This window comes from Euwallacea similis, chromosome 11, assembly GCF_039881205.1.
Source record: "Euwallacea similis isolate ESF13 chromosome 11, ESF131.1, whole genome shotgun sequence".
NCBI lineage: Eukaryota > Metazoa > Arthropoda > Insecta > Coleoptera > Curculionidae > Euwallacea > Euwallacea similis.
The window spans coordinates 3,429,736-3,452,551 of NC_089619.1; the positions used below are offsets into that span (position 1 = coordinate 3,429,736).

The 22,816-nt window shown below is 36.4% G+C and overlaps 1 protein-coding gene and 1 long non-coding RNA gene across 6 annotated transcripts; one reads left to right on the forward strand and one right to left on the reverse strand.

The window, feature by feature from the left end:
- Nucleotides 1-589: 589 nt before the first annotated feature.
- On the forward strand, nucleotides 590-22,425 carry TpnT (Troponin T, skeletal muscle). Of its 5 annotated transcripts, XM_066394975.1 has the most exons (13): nucleotides 603-744; nucleotides 10,243-10,287; nucleotides 10,376-10,405; nucleotides 11,177-11,203; nucleotides 12,811-12,942; nucleotides 12,994-13,115; nucleotides 13,174-13,295; nucleotides 15,173-15,394; nucleotides 15,449-15,541; nucleotides 15,597-15,677; nucleotides 15,973-16,051; nucleotides 16,264-16,481; nucleotides 16,541-16,708. In XM_066394975.1, the coding sequence occupies exons 2-12, from the start codon at nucleotides 10,262-10,264 to the stop codon at nucleotides 16,461-16,463; spliced, it is 1,134 nt and encodes a 377-aa protein (XP_066251072.1). In that variant the 5' UTR covers nucleotides 603-744; nucleotides 10,243-10,261; the 3' UTR covers nucleotides 16,464-16,481; nucleotides 16,541-16,708. The 5 variants fall into 5 exon arrangements, with proteins under 5 accessions (XP_066251073.1, XP_066251070.1, XP_066251072.1 ...); XM_066394973.1 differs by lacking the exons at nucleotides 12,994-13,115; nucleotides 13,174-13,295; nucleotides 15,173-15,394; ... (3 more) ...; nucleotides 16,264-16,481; nucleotides 16,541-16,708 and adding exons at nucleotides 21,020-21,266; nucleotides 21,321-21,539; nucleotides 21,594-21,686; ... (2 more) ...; nucleotides 22,018-22,083; nucleotides 22,134-22,425 and having other exon boundaries at nucleotides 591-744; XM_066394974.1 differs by having other exon boundaries at nucleotides 16,264-16,708.
- Nucleotides 18,251-20,871, reverse strand: LOC136412089 (uncharacterized). Its single transcript, XR_010752389.1, has 3 exons — nucleotides 20,486-20,871; nucleotides 18,519-18,712; nucleotides 18,251-18,463 (listed from the first exon to the last, which is right to left on the reverse strand). It is a non-coding gene; the product is annotated as an uncharacterized lncRNA (long non-coding RNA).
- Nucleotides 22,426-22,816: the final 391 nt, after the last annotated feature.

Here is a 22,816-nt window from a genome sequence, read left to right on the forward strand (position 1 = left end):
TTATCTATTGAGGTCGAAAGAAACGTAAAACCCATTAAGTATCAAATTGTTTTTCGAAATATTTTCAATATGAAAAAGTGGAAAATTGTGTTAATTGCTTTCCTTTCAGGGTTGAAAAGTGCCTGATGCCTTGAAATTGGCACCATCAATCACCTAGCGTTCTAAAGAGGATCATTAGCATGCTTTTCCTTATTCTTTCAATTATTTGAAAGCCCACGCAAGTATCCATTTGTTGTGGCTGATTCCAGTACAAAACCCAGAGTGATCTGTCAGGAAATGACCTGGAATACCGAATACTTCTTGACTTGAAAACCTTCATTCTGGAACGGGAAGACAACTGAACAAGTTTTAATACAACCAAACCTACACTCCAGAATTTTCTGGACATATTTCTTGCTCACCGTTTGCTAAGCGCACATCTCTGGAATGGTTAACTTGAGACTCTTAACATTGGCTAAATCCAAGTCAGAAACGCTCAAAACATGCAGACACAGGTCAAATCCTTGGCCAAAAATGTACAGCGTATCATTTCTCGCATAGGTAACGTAAGTCGTAAGCCACACAAAACCGAGGTATTTCCAAAATAACCTGAGGCCGTGGGAGTGTTCCCATATCCACTGCGCACGCATCTCCTGCTAAGGTCCTCTTCCTGCGGGAACTTCTGGAATTTTACCAGCAGTCACTGCGGGCTCCCCGAGTTAAGTGGTGCTCCTGGATACGCCACTTTTTTCCTTGTTGTTTGTTGTAAGTTCTGTGTGTTTGTTTTTTGCTGATTTCCTGCTACTTACCTTTACGTGAATACCTGCAATTGAAAATTCTGTGTGGCCCAAATTGTAACTTTGTAAGTTTAAGGGGCAAACACGTGGGTGCTCAGTTTGCAAGAGCAGGATTGCTGTTACTTTAGTGCCTCCATTTAACTTCCTGCTTCGACTAATGCTGTTTTATTTATTGCCCAATTTCACAATTATTGTAAAGGTATATAGAGGTGCGATTAATGCACTCAAGATTAGTAATGTATAGAGAAGACATTAGTGCACTCAGCGATGACTTATACTCCTTATACGACCCCAGAAACATTCTCACCTTATTACTCAACAATGACGTCAACTTACGATACGATGATATAATTTCCACATTTCGAAACGAACATTCTAAATCACATCAACCTCAATTTTAGCGGCTATTTTCGAACCCAAATATTCGGCTATTTATAAAATCTCTCGGTTTCAGTTTTCAGTGTTTATTCTTAATAGCTCAAATGATCTATGTCAGCATAATCCACCCACAGCCATTTCTTGCTCTATATTTAACCGGGTACGTGCATATACATTGTTTCGTGCCAATTTCAAATCCTAAAAAGGAAACTTTGGAAATTGAACCTCAACTCTATAACGTTTTACGAAACACTTCTCGCAGGACTATGTTGCCCTGTTACTGCTGTTTTCAACGTTTTGCCTTACCTGTTAACCTTTAACCTTTAGTCCCTAAGTTAATCAGTATGTTGGCATTGATTAGGGACTTTTACTTTCGCTCAATCGACACGCATTTAGGCCTATATTCAACCGCTTGAAATTTAACATTCAAAAACTCTGGAACTACACCTGTGTACTTTATATTACACACACAAATTCTCAAAGCTCTATGCTGAAAGTGCAGAGCTTTGAGACCTCCGGAAAGGCTCTATATACCCGACAGCTCTCCTGTTCTCCTGCTGAAGGATATTTTCATAGAGCTGCCTCAAATCGCTCTATAGCGCTTTGAGGGGTCAAGGTATCTCCGAGACAGGGTTTTGCACAACTACAATGCTCCTGCGTTGTTTATGGATTCCTGGTAGCCCTGCAGGAGACTCAGCGCTTGGTGATTTCTTCGGGGAGTTACATAGAGATACAGAGTTACGCAGAAGCTATCCAGGGATGCTTTTATACAAAGTGTTCTGTGACGAAAGGAAGATAATTGTACAGCTCATTTCCAATAAATGTGTCTTATACATAAACATAACTCTTGAAATGGTTCCTTACCCAAGTACTGGGATATAGCTCCTAGAGTTTAAACGCTTTATTTATATGAGTTCAAGTTTCGGGTTAATATGTCTTTTAAGGACATATGTAGCAGGAATCCCCCCCCCCCCCCCCCCAATTGAAGTGAAGGTACAAATCTACAGATTGATGCTTTGTTTGAGGCATTATATATTCGAAAAAATAAATGGGGGATCGACCCAAAAACAACTATCACCCTATAAATTTAATTTCAACTGAGGCGTAATATCATGCTTAAGGGTGGGTTTTAAACACTAAGAGATGTAAAAAAAGATTGTGAATCCTTTTCTAATTTTAACCATCTCTGGATCTATGTTCATGTACTTTTTTTCATTAAAACTGATATGTAGAATTGTGTACTAAAGTATCTTCCCACCGTCAAAAAACACCCTGTATAAAAGCGTATCTGGATGGCTCCTGCGTATTTCTATATGTCTTCATAACTACCCGAAGAAGCTGGGAGGTATATTTCTTTGATCAATCCAATAAAATCTTGTTTTCAAGTGTCTATTTGGGTTAATGAAAATCGAAGGAAATGGAAAGTTGCTGTTTGTTTGTTAAAAATGGCTTAAATATTTTTATGCAGACTGTCTAGACGTCGAGAATTTATAAAGTGTTTTTTATTTTCTTTTGTCCTCTTTTACCCAATTAGATTACTCTTCGAAATATATAAGAGCCGGTTATTGGTTTTCTCGTAAAAATAAAAGAAACAAAACAATGGTTTCTTCAATACTGAATAATACCTATAAAGAACTATAAGTTCGCTAATAACGAATTTAAATAATTCCTTTACGAATTGCAATATTTTGATCACAGCTTAAGGTACATACAGTTAACACATCAAGTTTTCGTTGAATGTTTTACTTATAATGAAAATCAACACTAAAGTTCGAAAAGTGGCTTTTTTACGACTAGCCAGAAAGTATGTACTTTCTGTTCAATTTCCCGAGTAACGCCTGCCAGTCAAGACCGGAAAGTTGACCTAAGGGGTCGGCAAAACCATTCTTCGATACCTGTTGTGTTTCTTAGATCCTTTGGCTATAAATCTTGCACTGCAAATCTTTGCAAAATACTCAATGTATTTGTAAACATGTTTATACCATTCTGTCGCAAAATGAAATATAAAATATCGGCAACGAACAAAGTATCAGCTTAAATTGGTCGTAAAAGAAAATATTGGACATCACGCGACCGAAAATGTATTTTGCAAGTCTATTTCGCTCGCTCTGCAAAACATTATTTTCCGAACTTGTAACGTAAATAACTATTACAGCGTGTCAATTTAAAGCTCAATATCTTAGTATTTTTTCGATAAATTAAAATATCCAAAAACACGTCAATTTGTTTTAAAGAGGAATATTTCTTAGGCAATTATTGAAATCATATGATCACGTCAGTCCTTTAGGCGGATACATCAACGTTTAATATATTAAATGGAAAGAGGGTAGATTAATACCTCGTTTAAAAGGTAGTTGCTTGATCTAGTAGTTAGTATTTTAAATCATTTGAGATGAGGAAATACTCAATTAAAATAATTGAAAAATTGCCAGCTCGGTCTGATAAAAAACCAGCCTCATCCTACAAAAATAGACAATTCACTTTCGAAATAAATTATTATGTTTAAAAAATCAACTCAACGAAGAATTGTTTTACCTCCCTGACCTGCTACATGATTCATGAATTGATGTTTTAACTGTATATGAAATTGATATAAATAAAAATAAAAAGTTCTCAATTCTTCAACCATAAAACTGAAAAACCTTGCTTGTTTTGGGCAACTTTCAAGCGATTTTTTAGTAATTATAATCTGAAGAAACATCTGAGATCTCTCGAGCAAATGATTGATTATCCGAAACAAAAAAGGGACGTTTTCGAGATTTTGAAAAATTTCTAAATCAATCAAACAAAATAAACCTAAAAATTTTCCTGAAAAATTTTGATTCTCTCTAGAACTATATCGGGCTCATGCCTTTTTGATTTTTGAAATGATGTAATTTAATATCTATTATATATCTTAATATATAACACTATATATTAAGTAATAACAACAACCACATCACAACTCATATAATTATGACTCTCCCTTTGATTACAGGATAAAGCATAAAAAAGCTTAGGCCTGTTTGCATTCGTATACAAGGCTTCAGCTAGGCTCAGTTTAAACTTTAGTTAACTTGATCTCTTGAAACCTCACTTATACAAACAGGCTTTAAAAATATGTGTGTTATTTTCATTGAACCACCCTGTGTTTGCAAGCATTTTTTTTTGTTTCGTGTTACATACATGTAGCTTTAAATTCGAGTTACGTTTTTGTCGAAAACTCAGTAATCAAGAACTTTAACAATTTAACCAAATATGTGCGACAAGATGAACCTATAGCTAGAGAAGGCGTTAAAGTTCTATCTAGCTCTGATAATAGCAAACTTGATCAGATCCAACCTACAGCCTAAACTTAACACCCATGAACGTAAAGTTTGATTTAAACTATGGATGCCTAACCGGAAATATGACTAAGGACTAATAAATTGAAGCTCTAGAAACTTTAAAAGAGGGTAATATCCATGGAAACGTTAAAGTAAAGGCAGAGTAGTCACCTTTGTGGTTTCCATGACACTTATCTTCCAGGTAGTACCGACCTTATGGGGGGGGGGGGGGCGAAGTTGGGCTACGGCCCAAGGCGGCAGACCAGGAAGGGCAGTGGACTTTCCTGGTTAACGATTTTTCTTGGGGTAGAAGGGGGGTGTCTTACCAAGGTCGGCCTTGCTTCCAGGTTAAGTTACCACCACATTGATTTAGTAAACCTTAAATAAACTAAAAATGCAGTTATTAAAATAAGTGAAAAAATTTGTATATATGACATACTCAGACCTTTTTAAGGGCATTTCGTTCCTAACTTTCACTACTTAACAGTTACTACAAGACTGTAAAAATCTACAGGGTAGTGCTTTCTCTGGGGCCGGTCCCCTTCTATCGTCCCAAACGTTTTCTCTATGTGAATAAAGAAGCAACATTAAGCAAGAATAATCTTATTTTGAATGATTGCCTGCCAAAACTTGTACACTCAATTTTCGGAGGCCCTGTAGAGAGGCAATTTCGTCTCTATAATCCCATTCATGCCATAAGCTGCTTTCAATAACAAATCGACATTCCAAACCAAAAATCAGTTCCTATGAGATCCTAAAACACTAAAACAAAGCATTTCCCAGACTCATCTTCCTTCCCCATTCTCATGTTTTCCTTTCACCCAGTGTTTTCGCGAATTTGCCTGACGTTTTAAAACCCCAATTTAAGGGTTGCTTTCCCTTGCCTTCGCAACCCTTTACTTTACAAGAGAACGTTTAAAGATACTCCTGCAAGCCTAATATTAGACGCTGATCGGTGGATTGTGGTGAAAACTTCATGATATCCTGATATAAACGAAACAAAACAGTGCCTTTGAGGAAATTGACTTTTGAGGCTTTTAATTTGTTACACCTTTTAACAATCAAATTCAGCGTCTTGGAAGTATTGTCCTCAGTTTAGATGTGAAGCTGACGTTCATGCAGCGTAGCTGCGTTGCTGTAGACAGACAGCGCTGTTCAGCTATTTGTGACGGGGAAACAGAAGTTGAAAAGGGTTATTTGAGGAGGCCTCCAAGAAGTGGCGTTTCATGAAACTCCGCTTTGAGGATAAGGTGGAGAAACGGGAGAATTTCTCACAGAAAAGTAGAAGTTATTGGAGGTATTTTATGGATAATTGCTTTTTACAGGGAAGGGTGATAAATGGTTCTTGGGGCTGAAAGGATATTGGCAATAACGAGAAGTATTCAAAAAGTTGTTGGGTAAACATATTTTCGGAGCAGGAAATTCGGAAAGTTTTATATTAGAGAATTTTATATTAGAAAAGTTCCCTTCTAAGAGCTGTTGTCGGAGATCAGAAAACTTAAATGATAGATTAATACTAAAACCTATCAAAGCCACCTAAAAAGCCCTAAAAAAATATCGCCTTCATTGGATCATCCCCATTCAAAAGGGGAGACGAATCCAGTCAGAAATCAATATCGGCGATAAGTTCTGCTTTCCTGTTGAGGCAGGAAGAAATGTTTTTGCCCCTCCTGAATAAGGGATTATGTAGACAGCAGTAAACAAGAGCTCAAAGGCTTTATGTTCAGGGAATAAGGGTCTCTCTGCAAACATTCTCTTTGCTTACATCACAGAAGGATTTTAAGCCGTATTTTGATTAAAAGTTGCTGAGGTTGGTGGGGAGAATTGTTCGGGCAGTAAGATACAGAAACGTATTGTTAAATTCAGTATCGTAAATATTCGAAAAAATGGATGATGATGATGATGAGATTGATTAACACATTGTATCTAACAACGTCGCTGGAATGTGTGCAAATACAAGGTTTGCCTTATCCAGATTTTTTTAAATTTTCCAATATATCGGAAAAGGCAACAGAAATGTTTGTTTATTCACAGTCTGGAATCACAGTAGGGTTTCGGCGACAACCTATTTTATTTCTAGAGCTTCTCGTGTTATTTCTCTTGTAATTTTCCCATTTTAATGGAAATAAACATTTATTATTGGCAACTCAGTTAAAATTAGTGCTTGCGATAACTCCCTTCCATTGTAACATAAAAAAATCTGTATTTAGCCCCACATCAATCCCTGGACAATTTCGCCCAATGGAGAAATAATACAAATACTTTCCAGCCTCAATTGCAAGTCGGAATGTACGCATAGAGCCAACTCCTACTAACAGATCGATAAACAGGACATTGGAAAACCAGTCCTGGTTCAACACCCGGCCTTTATAGTTTCCTGATACAGTTTTAACCCTTTGGGAATTCCCTTTGAGGGCGTAAGCAATCCTTTTAGGGCCAGAACTGTGCCTACGTAAACTTTTCTTAGTTTCCTCTCTGGAGATCAGACGAGATCCAGAGGACAATCACCAAAATAATTGGATGGCTTAGTATAAAAAATGTCTTTTATGCATGGAGTTTTGGGAAAAATGTGCATCTCTACTGACCTAGTTAAACTGGTTTATCGAATTACAAATTCCTACAGGAAAATTTTACGAAATTCGGAAAATTGCTTAATTCGCATCTCCATACTAACATTCTACCTCACGTCTATCTATGTTAAGTAAAATAGCAAGTGAGTAGTTAGTAGTTTATGTTAAAAGTATTATTTTTAGATTACAAAACAGCTTGCGTTGAGCCGGTCTGAAAATAACCGAAATGTCGAAAAGCTGCAGATGTTGCCAAATACAGTCCGAGACGAGTTGGTTTGAATTTCATTTTCGAGATAGACTTTCAGTAAAATAAATATCGCTTTTTATGTCTCGTAATGTACTTAAAAGATTTGATCTCATCGTAATTATCGTTTTTATTTTCATACAAAAACGGCAATAAAAGCTCTAATCAATAATAAAATGGGCCGTGCTTTAAAATGAATGGAGGGCGTATTTCTTTGCCTATTTCGAAGATATTGACACATTTCATAAATTCGATTAAAATAAGGTAAATTCAATGTCAAGACATGATGTTCAATCTACCCATCATCAATGGGCAAACATGGTAAAAAAATTCTCTTGCAGCCGGCGCCACATAGCCACATATCTAGTCCTAATATACATTCCGATGATATGAAAACGAGCCCTTTTGTAAATATTGTCAACGTCCGATTTAGCATGTCTTGACAATCTCAACTTTTCAGAATTCATGTAACCTGGGTAGAAGTAGCTTCCTTTGATTTCCTCAATAGATGACCATAAAATCGAATATTCGATTCCAATTTTAGAGGACATTTTCCTCTGGCAAATTTGATAAAATATATTCAAAATATCAGATTCTTTCCTGTTTATTTTCCAAATGTGCAAAAATGAAAAAAAATGTAGAGACTATAATACAGGGTGATTCTTAACTTATATGCATAAACTTGGGAAATTATAACTGAGGACAAGTAATAATTATTAATGGAAAAAAAATGTAGAAAAACATTTTTAGTTTCGGAGATACCAATTTATTTCAAATAAAAATAAAAGAAAAAAATTAGTATAAAGATATGCTGCCGCCACTGAACTTTGATGTGGTTCGCTGTATGCTAGTACCATGTCCATAAGTTCTTCGTTTGAAAAATAATGCACCATATTTTGATTCTAATCGCGTGAAAATGAACTCGAATACGATCACAATTGAAAACAAAGTATTGTTAGAAATACTAAACTTATCGACCTGACTTATTTACTTCTTAGTTTTTATAAACAAAAAATTTCACCTGATAAATTTTTTGCGCCTCAATTCAGCTATGCATTAAAAATCACGAAAATGACTTCGAACAGTTACTATGATAAATTAAATACATTTTCAATTTTATGAAACTCATGTTTCTTTTATTTTTACTTGAAATAAATTGATCCTCAGCTATAATTTCCCAAGTTTATGCGTATAAGTTAAGAATCACTCCGTATAGAAGATTCCATGTCCATTCTGACGAACGCCTCCTTTTCTTATATTTTTCTGAAAGTCCTATTAAACAGCTAATTTGTTAGAGCCTGTAGATGCCAATTCAACTGGGTACAAGTAGCGCTCTTGTACAGGACCACATATTTGAATGTCCAGTGCCTTTCTGAAGGACATGTTCTTGTAATATTTCTAAATTGTGATAAAAATTTTATTCTTCCCTATGCCTTCTCTAAGGAAGGGAACTGGAGTAAATACATATAAGAAGACTACGTGCCAGATCCAATGTCCGCTCTGACAAAGACCTGTCTTTTTTGTAATCGATCTCAAAAGCTGTTTGAGCAAGAGTTTTGTTTTGAATTGTAGATATAAATGGTATCCTCGGCATTACTGATACATATCTATGCATTAGAATATTCGGTGATTTTTCTAAACAACAATTTCCTCCAATACACATCCACCAAGTGATCAAAATTGCTAGAATCACATGGAGATCCTAAATCCAATTTGACCAACCATTCTCTTTTTGTTATCTTTCATAAAAACCGACCGAATCGATATGTAGAGAAAAATGACAAAGATAATTCTAAAACCGTTTATTAGAATAGATTTTGGATCTTTCATATACCTGTAATCTCTCCACGTGATTTTCCATGGGATAGTCCAAGTATCAAATCAAATCTTGACAACAACTAAAGATGATATAAATAATTCCGTTATTGCTCCTAATACATGATAGCTAGAGCCCATTGTTTTTTGTAATAATTTTTTTTACTTTGAACAAAATTTGGTTCTTCCTTATTCATCCTCCCCCTCGCCCTTTAGACCTTGCACGATCGTGCAAGGCCTAAAATGCTCTTCTTAAGCTTTAGCTCACTGAAGTACTTTCCTAAGTATACCTTCCTAAGAAACCTATTGCTGAGAAATTAACTTTATTTGTGAGAGCAATATTATTCTTATGGGGGAGTTTAAAAAAGCTCAAGCTTAAGTTGAAGATAGCGTAAGCCTTACTTGTGCAACCGGACCTTAATAGGCAATACTGCAGGAAAGGTTCATTCTTATCAACACTTCCTTTTTTAGTAGGTTTTATCAAAAGCCGTTTTACCAAGTATTTAGTGTTTTTATAATCCACATAAACTATTTACAAATAATAACGTTTTCCTCCAAACCAACTTCACCAATGTGATCAACATTGAATCATATTATTAAAAATCATACGGAAATTATATGGAAGAGCCAAAGTATATTTTGATGATGTGTAACTTTTCTCAAAAACCAATTGCTGTAACTATATTATCCCCGGTATAGCACAGATTCTCTCATTTTCGCACCTGCCGAATGATCATATAATCCTCATATTAGAAGTATACTGAGCGAATCTGAGAGGCGCCTAAGAAAGCTATGGCCCTTCGAAGATGGAGTTAATTCCCTTAAGAGGCTTTTGCACACCCATGTTTCTACTAACTCTTTTCATATTTTCGAATGGAAAACCAGTCCTTAAAATATATCCCCCTACTTCATTTACACCCTGTATAGGGTGAAATCCTCATATTGTAAAATGCAAAACAATAAATTTGGCTTAAATTTGATTACTCAATCACCGGGAGATCACTATTATTTTGGAGATAAAATTTGATTCTCTCACGTAAAATTTTTTATGTCGGAAAAGCTTGGCAATCACACCCAAATTAATACATCCTCCGCCAATGCGTTATCCTAAACCTTTCATTCTAAGAAACGAAGTAAAACTCCTTTTATTTCAGGTATTAACTCCCTTCGATCATGTCCGACGACGAGGAAGTCTATTCGTAAGTATCCTAAATAATCTCAGACATCAAAACTTACATAAAATTACTAATAATCATTTAAGGTAACATCCTTTCTTGTCTTTTACAGTGAAGAAGAGGAGGAGGAAGTCGTGGAGACGTAAGTGACTAGTGCTTGAAAAATTAGCAAACTATTGTACCAAAGTTAGTTTGTTGTGATTGTAGACCAGGAATTTGGTTCCACTATAGTCCCAAATGTTTTACTACAATTTCACCTATGCTTAAGCTTTCAGCAGTAAAACATTTAGGACCCAAATCCTGCACAAAATTCATCTTGTATATATCTGCTTACTTCATTGGCAATAAGCTACAGATCAATCAGACCAACCTGTACCGTGAGATTCGCGTTGTAATATAATATTTCTCTTTGCAGAAAAACGTAAGTTTTAAACGCCCCTGTGTACAGAAACTTTACCTCAACACCCCTGTATCTATATAGAAAGTACAGTAGCCAGACCGTATGAGTGCCCAACCCCAGTGTAGGATAGTATGAGAAACTACCACCCACCAGTGTTTTCTGTAATAACCCCCACCCATAAACACAAGACCTACTTACAATAATATCAAGACAAGTTTATACCTCATGCACCCTTCTATGTTTTATATGTCTTACCACTTTGTTCTAAAACCCACACCGAGTGATTTTTTTTATAATCCATGCTCATGCTCACCCTACATGTTCGATTTGACTTTGAACCCACTTTGAGGTATTTTATTGAATGCTCTATTATTAAAGCTAAAACGCACTAAGATCTTATCATTCAATAAAACACATTCAAAATTTATTTTTTTTTGTAAATATTTCACCTTTTATTTTATTTTTTCTCCTTTTTCGTGCACCTTCGTTGCCCTTGTGACGTGTACCCCCTAGGACCACCACCACTACCACCAGAGTCGAGTAAGTCCCCTTTAGAAAGCTTCGATTTTTAGGTTTTGCAACAAATTTTCCCTAATCCGTTTTTGCAATTTTGGATTTTGCCCTATTGACTATTATAGTTTGATTGGTGCTAACAGTTTTTACTGTATTTTTGCCATTTTATACCTCTCTCCACCTTTGGGTATTTTGTGTTTTTCCTACCATTAATTTTAAGGAAAAAATCAAAATTTTTGAGGTGGATAGTGGATGACTGAATTTTTGAACAGCTATAATTGAGCTAAAAATTGTTATTTTACTTGGTATTTTCATAAGCCGTTAACTTTGGACATGTGGGTTATATTACGCCACAGGCTTTTGACTTTTTTTGGCTTTGCTTCATGTGATTTGTGAATTTAGCTATTTACCTCAATGTCAATGCACCGTAAACACTCATTTATAACAGCAATTTGAATGTGAAAATGTCTGTATATTAGCTTGGATGAGCGATCAACTCAATATATGACACGCATAACAGTGAAGTATCGCTTAAATACATGTCATACATTTATTAAGAAAGTCGAGGAAATTCAATTTGCCGTGTGATAAAATTAGTAAAAAACATGTAGATGCAAGAAAAATAGGAAATATACATTATGTCCAACATAAGGAAAGCCATGGGATCTCAGAAACAGCCGGAGATATAGTATACCATATTTGATTACTCTCAATGATTACGAATCGGGCCATAGCTTCATCGCTTGGTATTCTCCAAAGCTATAAAAGAGCCTAGCAAACAACTTAAACACTAAACTTTTCTTATAATCCTACAAATAAAAATCACGCACATTTAAGTCTGGTCATCTAGCCGGTCGTCTTATAAGCTTCCCGTACTTTTTTTTAGTTTTCTTTATACGCGGATATTTCGATTGTTTTTGAGATTTCAAAAAATGTTATATAAAGATTTTGTTTAGTTTATTGAGGTCTATGTTGTACTAAAAGGAAAGCCCCTACTTAAGATTCACCCTGTATAACCATTGATCATCTTCGAATTCTGTCTATGAAACTGTGAATATTGTTCTGATTTACAACATGAAATACTAACTCATCTTACTCATCGGAAAAGCAGATAAAAATAAGTTACGAATTTATAGACATAAAAGCAACAAAGACCGGATTTTAAAAATAAATAGCTGCGAAAATACCGACCTACGAACAAGATTTTTAGCTAAATATATCCTGGCTGCAGAAGCGCGTAAACAAAGCCTGTACTGAGTGTTAATTATTACTAAAAGAAAAATAATTTTAAATTATAATTGGACAGGGCCATTAAAGCGCCTCGGTAGGCAAAACGGTTCTAATAGCAGCTACTGGTTATGAGATAACAATAGGTTATTTATTATAGGCCAGCGGGGATTTTGGCTAATAATCAAAATCCTGGATATACATCATCAAATGGCAAGAAAAATTGGCAAAACATATTTTTTTGGAGCTGATGTAAACGTTGCAACAACCACCCAATACTGAATCTGTTCCATAAGACCGCAACAGAGCCAATGCATTTTTGAATTTTAACAGATGAGATGCTTTGCTCCAGCTTTCATCTTATTTTACCTCATTTGACTCTAAACAAAACCCTCCTTATTTGCTAGAGAACAACCATCGGGCGATCCAGAATTCATCAAGAAACAAGATCAGAAAAGATCCGATTTAGATGAACAGCTGCGCGAATACATCACGGAATGGCGCAAACAACGCGCCAAGGAAGAGGAAGAACTCAAGAGGTATAGTCCAAGTTATGTCACAGATGAGCATATGTAATATTTGTATTTTAGGCTAAAGGAAAAGCAAGCCAAGAGGAAGGTCACCCGGGCTGAAGAAGAAAAGAAACTGGCTGAACGCAAGAAGCAAGAAGAGGAACGTCGTCAACGAGAACTTGAAGAAAAGAAACAGAAAGGTTGTGGTCGTTGAAGACTTTTTAAGATATGAGTATAAGATTTTAATTTTCTTTGCAGAAATTGAAGAAAAGAGGTTGCGTCTCGAGGAAGCTGAGAAGAGACGCCAACTTATGTTGCAAGCCATGAACAGCACCCACAAGAAGGCTCCAGGTCTATCTAAGACTAAAACCGATGAGTCTGTGAGTATTTATTTGATATTTAAAAAAAGTCATCAAAAGATTACTTCCATCAAATGTTTCTTCTGTTTAGAATTCGAAGAACGATATTTCTATAAGTCTTTTACGTAGCTTTCTTCAAAAATTAAAAGCGTCAGCAACATCCTCAGTTTTATGTCTTTTTTCAATATCCTAGCGATACATTCATAAGTTTTCGTTTTATTTAATCTAAATTAACATCCAGGATTTTGTTCAGAGCTCTGAGACCGCAAAACATTACTTCTCGTGAAAAGTGACTTTGTAATTCCGAGATTTGTGACTATATATCGTGAACTTCCTTTATTGTCTGCCATTTCTTCTTGATCTCAAAACCTATTCTCTTATACAAAATGTGTCCTATCATTTTATCAATCACATTCCGTCCTTCTTCCAATCCAATGTGTCCTCTGACATGTTCTGCTCCAGGACTTCCCCCTACAAGTCTGCCACTGCTGATCTTTCAATTTGAAATTTATCCCAATGGAAGATGGTATAAGCGGCGTTATTTTCTTGGTTGTAGTCAACCAACAAATCTGATTTCCTTTTTCCTGTTCTGTGCAAGTAGGAGCTAAACTACCCATAACCAGTCAAGACCAGCGTAAGGAAGTAGATCGTCTCCGCCCAACTTCCTTTCTATATATGCATGTTCTCAGATCTTTTATAAAGGCTTTCGTCTACCCTTGGTATCGTTCTCATCTAAGTTGCCGCTCTTCTTTTATGTTGTTTTTGATTATCAACTTTTCAGCAGTTTCCCAAGGGGCATTCCGTGAGGGATACGTTAACCTAGACTCAATGTGACTAACAATTCACGCTTTCCAGGAATGTTCATAATTGAAGAAAATAACTAAACAACTGAATGGCTTCTTGAATGTTGAAATTGAGAAATTGCCATTAGCATGCCACGAATCTAGCTCTAGCCAGATATACACAATAAAACTATATTTGGACTCGGAGGCACCAAAATTCATTAATTTTGTTTTGCAACCTATTTTTAGAGTCTATAAAAATTATCTCAACAAATTTGCGTCAGTCTTTAAATGAGGCTTCAATAAAATAGACAGAGTCATGAAAGCCAAAGGCAACAGTAATAGTGTTGCCTCGTTAGAAGCGACTTTAACTTTTTATACGATATCTTGATGAGGATTTGACAGCAATCTCATGGAAAAATTTAACGGCTCAGAAATTATTTTTCTGATGATTATTTATTTTTACTCCAGCTAAGTGAAGTTGCGCCTGTAAGGGTAAATCGTTCATAAGGCTATAATAAATAACGCAATCCATTAAGGTCGTAATTAAGTATCTTCTTTCGGTTGGGTCTTGGAAGGTCACGTAAAGAATTAACGCAAAGAAGTACAAGCAAGTTGTTTTATTTTTAACTCTTTCCATTAATTTTTTGCCTTAATTACATTGCCAAAGCTCGTCAAAACAGAGGCCTCTGAAATGATCGTTTATCTCTGTCAAGCCCAAAACACGTAAGCTTTCTCCCTGCAAGCAATTCCCAAGGATACTTTTTATATGACCCCACTTAAAACCATTCCAGGATGACAGGATATTCCCATTTGCAGAAAATTGTATAAAATAACAATTTCTTTAGTGAGGCGGTTTCCCCGTTTTCGGCATGGAAGACATAATAACCATCTCGAGGCGAGATCCTAACATGTATCGAGAAAAACTTTGACGTTGGAAAAATGCAACGAATGCACTTGAAATTCTGCCCTCGTCCTACTTTTGAAAAATAAAACGAACTAATCGAACTTTGCTTCTTGAAAATGCACAAAAATATTTCCTTTTCATTTTCTTCAACAGCTCCAAGTTATGAATACACATGTTGTTTCTCCCTTGCTTACGATATTTTTCTCTAGAGCGCCAGCCTTTCTCCCGCTCAAGTTGAAAGGAACAAGACCAAAGAACAACTGGAGGAAGAAAAGAAAATCTCCCTTTCCATCCGCATCAAACCTTTGTCCATTGATGGGCTGGGCTTGGATAAACTGAGGGAAAAGGCCACCGAATTGTGGGAGGCCATCGTCAAACTGGAAACTGAAAAATATGACTTGGAGGAAAGGCAGAAGCGTCAAGACTACGATGTAGGTCATTAAATTTTATTTGAACCACTTGAATCTGATAAATGAACTCCGCAGCTTAAAGAGTTGAAAGAAAGACAGAAGCAGCAGTTGAGGCATAAAGCCCTGAAGAAAGGTTTGGACCCTGAAGCCCTGACAGGCAAATACCCAGTAAGTACGAAGGTTTCTGTGTTGTGAATGTTGAGTTCAAGGTATGATGTTGTAGCCCAAAATCCAAGTAGCCTCCAAATATGAACGTCGTGTGGACACAAGGTCGTACGGAGACAAGAAGAAGCTCTTCGAGGGTGTAAGTATTTACCATCGAGATGAAAAAGTTAGAAGATTTTATTGAAAGAACTGTTAATAAGAAAGAATCGAATAACATTCAATTTTGCAAATTTTATCTATGCCTTTGATACAGGGTATAGCAGCATTACAACTCGAAGTTCTAAACAACAAATGGTTAGAAAGGGAAAAAAGGTTTTGTTGCAGAAGTGAGTTTATAAAGAATTTTGACCTAATTTATAATCGCCCCCTTCTCAACCAGGCCTAATTAAGACACTCTGGCCAGACCCTGTATAACATATTATTTTCTTTCCTAGGGATATGAAGAAATTGTTAAGGAAATGAACGAAAAGACCTGGAATGAAAGGTTCGGCCAATTCGATTCTAGACAAAAGAGTAAGTAACATTGTCACCTCCAACTAAACAGATTTCATTATGCAATTTCTTCTGTATCTGTGACTTAACCCCTCTATAGTTCAGATTAATGTTTCCAATCCTCCCGCTAACTCTGCATATAACCAACTGGAAACCTCAATTGGCCTACATACCTGTCCTTCTAGCATTAGCATTACGTACTCTACATTACGCCCTTTCTTGTACCTCAACAGCCAGACTGCCGAAATGGTTCGGTGAACGTCCCGGCAAGAAGGCCGGTGACCCGGAAACCCCTGAAGGTGAAGAGGAGAAACAGGTAGTAGAGGAGGAGATCAAAGAACCAGTCTACGAACCTGAACCTGAGGAAGAGGAAGAAGAAGAGGAGATCGAAGAGGAAGAAGAGGAAGAAGACGAAGAAGAAGAGGAGGAATAAGCTTCATCGTTCGTCGAGGTGTAGTTTTTAATGGAATTCTATGACGGAGAGTGGTTAACACAGTGTTTTTGTTGCAGGTAACTGCAAAATTATGTAATGTAATCATGATAATAACATCAACTTAGATGGGAGTAAACCCGCCATCGCACTTATTTTTAATGCTAGGTTATTTATTATGGTTCCAACAATGCCTTCTTATGTTGATGGATATCTGTTATAAAATAAAATTTTATTTGTAATCGGTACTTTGAGTTTTCTTTATTGGTGATCCAACTCCTCAAGTCGGAGGGAATCTTCGGTTTCACCAGAAAGGGGTATTCTTTGCGGTGTAAACGTAGTTTAATGAAGAAATAGAATATCTAAATTAAACGGAATAAAGCAACATAAACAAAAGTATAAAGAAGCGGTAAAAAGAGTTTAAAACCGGATCGAAATAAAACCCAAAAACTAGCAGGGTTCAAAGTTTTATTTTGGCATATTCAATTTTTCTGTAAGCAATAAAACAATTAAATTTAATTTAACGTCGAGCTAGAGTGAGACATAAAGTCGTCTTGTGCCTTAATCTCCTCAGCTCAATTGTATTTCTCTTCAAGCAGGTCACGCAAAATCAACGGAAATCGAAATTTAAGTAAAACCACATTAGTCAAAATTCTTAACTCTTTTGAGATGTTTTATAGCAATTTAAATTCTATTAAAACTGAAATAAATAAGATAGATATTGCTAAACAAAAAATTATTCAAAAGGTAAGTTATTATAAAGAGAAACCCTCATTAAAATAAAGATTTCGGCGTTGCAATTTTGGACCGATATATCTCTCTGGGGTTAAAAAGGAAATAAAGTAGGGTGAAGAAAAGTTATAAACAAGGAAGTTAAATATTAACGGAAACAAAGCAAGGGAACATAAAAACAATAAAATTGTTACTAAACGAACCGAAAACTTGAGTGAAATCCTTGAAATCTCTAAAAAAACTATTAATCCTTTTATTACCTCTAACTTAACAGCAACGAAGAAAGAAAACGCATATCAGCTTGGTTTAATTATATTAAAATAGCCCAAGAAGATACAAGGAAAGTAATTCAAACTAAAAGTAATACGAAAGTAAAATGATATTGAGCCTACTCAGCATTTATTAGGAAGAGAAGAGAAACAGAGTCTGCTAGTACTAGAAGAATGCAGATTCACTAAATCTCATTAAAACATCGTTATCATAGGAATTTTAAGACTCCCATTAACGACCAAAATAGACAGAAATTAAAATCCAAACTTCACCAAAAAATCTTGCATAAACAAGCAGCAATGAAAACCCCTTTAAAATTAAAAAAACTGATGCCAGCATACCTGTCTAAATTAATCAGCACTACTCATTCCTCGCTTGATTCGTGATTGAAATATTTCATAGCAGACTTATGCCCTATTAACTAAAAATAAGTCAGTTTTGTCTCCAGTCCAAATTTCTTGCGCATTAAATAACCATTGATCCACTTCTAATTGAACAAATCGACTTACTTAATTAGTTGACACCAATATCCACACCCTACAACATCTTAACGAACCTCGAGTGTCGATTCAGTGATCACCATGGAAGAAGAAGAGTAAGTAATCGAATGTGGTGACCAAATTAAATGTTAAATTTGTGATTTATTGCACGAAGAGGAGATAGTGGAGATCCAGAGTTCATCAAGAGGCAAGAACAGAAACGGTCGGAGTTGGATGAACAGTTACGGGAGTATATTGCGGAATGGAGACTCATACGGACTAAAGAACAGGAGGAATTAAAAAAGTAAGTGATGGAGAATTTAGAATTTAATTATATTAAGGTAAGTCAAAGGTACTCAGAAAGGCGTATGCTGGCGTCTGCAACAGGGACAAGTGTATTCATACTCCTCCTTGGCAAACCACTCTAAGATACAGTTGTTATGGAATCCGTGTCCGCACTTTAAGTATTTAATTTTGGTGATGTCCATGTCTTCAAGACAAATAGAGCACAACAATACCGACCTAAAATTACATGCTCATTAAAGGCAATTATATACTTTTTCACTGTTTTGAGTACCCATCTCTGCTTCTGCTTTGTCCATATCTGTACTGCTGCGGCTGTTCCTGCACAGGACGTCCCTTGAATAGGGAATAAACCCCATATCCCACAGCTCCAATCACGGCAGCACCCAATCCTAGAGCTAAAAGGTTACCTGAATTGCCACCACTATCATTTTTAAATTCTCTTCTATTAGCCCTTTCTGGCTGCATCTGGAAACAATATTATGTGAAATTTGGAGGGGAATATGGCTTTTGGGTGTTATCAATCAGTAACGGGTGAGTTGTCAAATACATATGTTGTCATAGGTCTCGTAAGATATTGCCAATAAAAAGTGGCCCAATGGGCCTTCTGGCCCAAATTTCAGCCAGACGCTCCCCTCACCGTTTCTCTGACGCGAAATAACATTTACTTCTGATCCAAGGTTAAGTTTGCGATTAGAAATCTTCTCAGAGTTAACTCGTTCGTGTTACCTCCTCAGAAGGTCTATTTGACACTCCGACATATCCAGGTTTTCGCTCAGAACATCATGCAATCGAGAGAAAATGAGCAAAGATCAATCTATGTATAGCATATCAGAATATATTTATACTAATTTTTTCTTTGATATCAGGACATAGGTTGTCTGAGAAATCTAAAAACCATTTCACTCGAAAAAACATTAAAATTTCCTCAAAAACTGAGGAATAATTCCTAATAGGTATAGGGCAGTAGGTATAATTCTAGAATCCCTGACCAGATTCATAACAAATTTACTTTGCTCTGGAATACAAAGACAAGAAGAATTTTCACAAACGCAAAAATACCACGCAACACTTAAGACATTTCTTCAGAAAGACGCATCCAAGAAAATAATTATTTTGATCAGCACCCTCGCCCAAGAATGCGCTGGACATCGAGCAGGTCCAGCACGGTCCAAGAAACTTTTTAGCGTTTGGAAACCTTTCGACTTATTCAGTGCTAAAAACCATCATGTTAACAGCGGCTTTAAAATTGAGTAGCCCTGAGAGAGACCAAAAAAGATCGAAACGTTGATGGTTCGTTCGTGATTACATAGTATTGAGTTTATACTGGCTTTGCTCGAGCTCAAGGCCATAGAAAATGTCGGGGATTTTTCCCAATCACCTTCATGGGTAAATATAGATCGATAGTGAGGCATTCAAGAGGACAGGCTTCTACCCTTTCTCTATACGTTTGAGGCAAGTTATATTTATTTAATAATATATAATAAATAATGAATTAATTTAACTCGGATAGGAAGCCTGGGGATTCACCGGCCGTAGTTTATCAGGTGTCTGTTCCTCAAATTCGAACAGCTTTGCTGAAAATTTGGTCTCAAGATGGTTTATGCAGACATCAAAATTTATATTATGTGAAAACTGAATTTTCATTAGTTCTGGAATGACTTTTGTAGCTTTTCGAAAAGTTGCATTAAAAAGTTTCTTGTCACGTGCCTTCGCTTTGGAGAGCGAAAGGCTGCGAAGTGGTCACCAGTCTGGATACCTTCTAAGCGTTTGAGGCGGATGGTTAACTTTTTCTTCTATTCTAGAGCACACAGCTAGAGGTTGTAACCGCAGTGAAATTGCACAGTGTGCTCAGTTAAAACTGATTGAAAATGAAATTTGCCCTTTACTAAAGACTTGGGATTAGGGAGCAGGAATTTGACCCCCCCCCCCCCCCCCCCATGTAACAACCCTCACTTGTGTGAGGCGTTACTCCCAAACAGAAGAAAAGAGAAATAAGAAGTTACTTTTTTCGCATCTAAAAACAGGAATATGAGGTAGAGACATTGATTTACCGCCTTTGAATATGTGTATCGATCATTTGCTATTTGAGGAAAGTTGCGTATCTTCACCAAATCATTAAAATGATTGTAAAATTTGGCGATATTTCTTCAGATCCATATTAATAAATTCGATTTAATAGCAATAATTTTTCCACACCTTTAAGCAATTTTATGTGAAAATTAGCATCAATTTACTTACCTGGAACAAGAACAGTTGTACTATTTACCCAGATGTTTCTCAGTTTTTCTCGTCCACAATAAACAGGTGAAATACTCGAATTCCTACTAATATCTGAGATAGCTTGATTTAGGCCAATAATAAAGAATTATACCGATTAAGTGCGGGTTAAGTTTTTATCAGAATAGAGATAATGTTAAGTACACAGTATTCACATCAAGTAACAGTACTGTACTCGGGAATTTTCGTAGTGACGACCATTCAAAATATTTAATTCTATTTATACAGGACAATCTATGAATAGCCACCCATAATGAACAGCACCTATGAATCTCATGTAAATCGTATAAACTTAACAAACGCAAAAGTACGCTACAACGAAAACAACTGTGCCTGCGTTACTGGCTGTGGTTCGTGGTATCGACGTAGTACCATAAGAGAGTGGAATTGAAGGACGATCATCCAGGTCAACGCTCCTGCGCCTTTCGCACATAAACATTAAATATATTAAACATTTATTTTCAATTTCGGTTGCACTTGTCAATTACCATTTAGACTAAAAGAGAAGCAAGCCAAACGCAAAGTCGCAAGGGCAGATGAGGAAAAGGCAACAGCTGAACGCAAGAAGCAAGAAGAGGAGAGACGCGTCAAAGAAATCGAGGAGAAGAAACTTAGAGATGCAGAAGAGAAGAAACAGCGCCTCATTGATGCCGAGAAGAAGAGGCAAGCGATGATGTCTGCCTTGAAGGAACAGCACAAGAACAAAACCATGAATCTCGTCATAAGGAAGAAGGCTTTGGCGGTAAGCCACCACCGCCTCATTAATTCCCGATACAAGACCTATACCTGCTTCTAGGCCAGCTTAACAGACGCTGAGTTGGAAAGAACCAAAACCAAGGAGCAACTAGAAGAGGAGAAGAAAATTTCACTTTCCATTAGGATCAAACCTTTGGCTCTAGATGGAGTGGCAATTGACAAGCTCAAAGAGAAGGCAACTGAGCTGTGGGAAGCTATTGTTAAATTGGAAACTGAAAAGTATGACATGGAGGAAAGGATGAAGAGGCAGGAGTACGATGTAAGTTAGAAATTGTGATAACTTTGTCACCTTAAATAATCAAAATGGTTCCAGTTGAAAGAATTGAAAGAAAGGCAGAGGCAGCAATTGAGGCATAAGGCACTGAAAAAAGGTTTGGATCCTGAAGCATTGACCGGTCTTCATCCAGTAAGTTATTTAGAAGGCATAACCGATATAAATAATTAATTACCCATTGCAGCCAAAAATCATGCTGGCCTCAAAGTACGAGAGACGAGTGGATATCAGGTCCTTTGACGAGAGACAGAAGCTGTTCCAGGGGGTAGAAAAATTATTTTTATAAAAGGAATAAATGGAAACTATACAAGTACCAATGTTTTAGGGATATGACTCTCTTTACTTGGAGAACCTTGAGAAGAGCTGGAAGGACAAAATGCAAGAATTCATGGAAAGACCTAGAAGTAACAACATAACTACTAATCGTCGTAATTTAATGAAACTTAAACTTTTCTTTCTTCAGGGAGGCTGCCTAGATGGTGCGGAGAGCGTCCAGGCAAGAAACCTGGAGACCCAGACACTCCTGAAGGTACCCATTTTTAACAATCTCGAGCACAAAAATTCTCTCTTGGGTTTTAGGTGAAGAGGAAGTAGCCAAAGGTGACGACATTGAAGCCGATGACGCGTTGTTAAAAGAACCACAGCATGAGGAGGAAGAAGATGAAGATTTGGAAGAGGATGAGGTGGAGGTTGATGAAGAAGAGGATGACGACGACGACGATGAAGATGAGGAATAGATATGAGCATATCAATAAGCTGGCACTTATGAATGTGTTGCGTTTGCAGTTGCTGACTTATTGAGACCAATTTCGAAGACCATATTTGTATATTATCACTGTTACAGTTGCAAAATATAATTATTCAGGTTAAATTTGTGTTTATGGTAATATTCAGTTTAGGGTAATTCTTAATCCTAATAATTCTGGAAAAATCATTGGAGTACCATGACATGTTAGGAAAATAATTTTAATTATGGAACAGGTCTACTTAATGACGAACATGAAAAATTAAATGTTATGTTATACATACAGGGTGTCAATTTGAAAACTTCCCATCCCAATTATCTCGAAACGGGATCGATTTTTTTAAAATCATCAGAACACATCGATTTTATTACTAAGGGGAACAATTTTTATGTAAAATTCACAGCGCCTCTTTCTATCCTTTACCTCGCAGAGCCACCCTCCCAAATATCTTAATAAAAAGGGTTAAGTGATACATCATTTTAAAGAATTTTTCATTCTTTACTCTCTCTCTTTTGG

What these genes read in the sequence shown, in the direction of transcription:
- TpnT (XM_066394973.1), top strand. Translation starts at nt 10,262, where the DNA reads ATGTCCGACGACGAGGAAGTCTATTC. An exon ending in GAGGAGGAAGTCGTGGAGAC is followed by an intron (nt 10,406 to 11,176) that starts GTAAGTGACTAG and finishes TGTACCCCCTAG; the next exon opens with GACCACCACCACTACCACCA. An exon ending in TGAAGAGGCAGGAGTACGAT is followed by an intron (nt 21,540 to 21,593) that starts GTAAGTTAGAAA and finishes AAATGGTTCCAG; the next exon opens with TTGAAAGAATTGAAAGAAAG.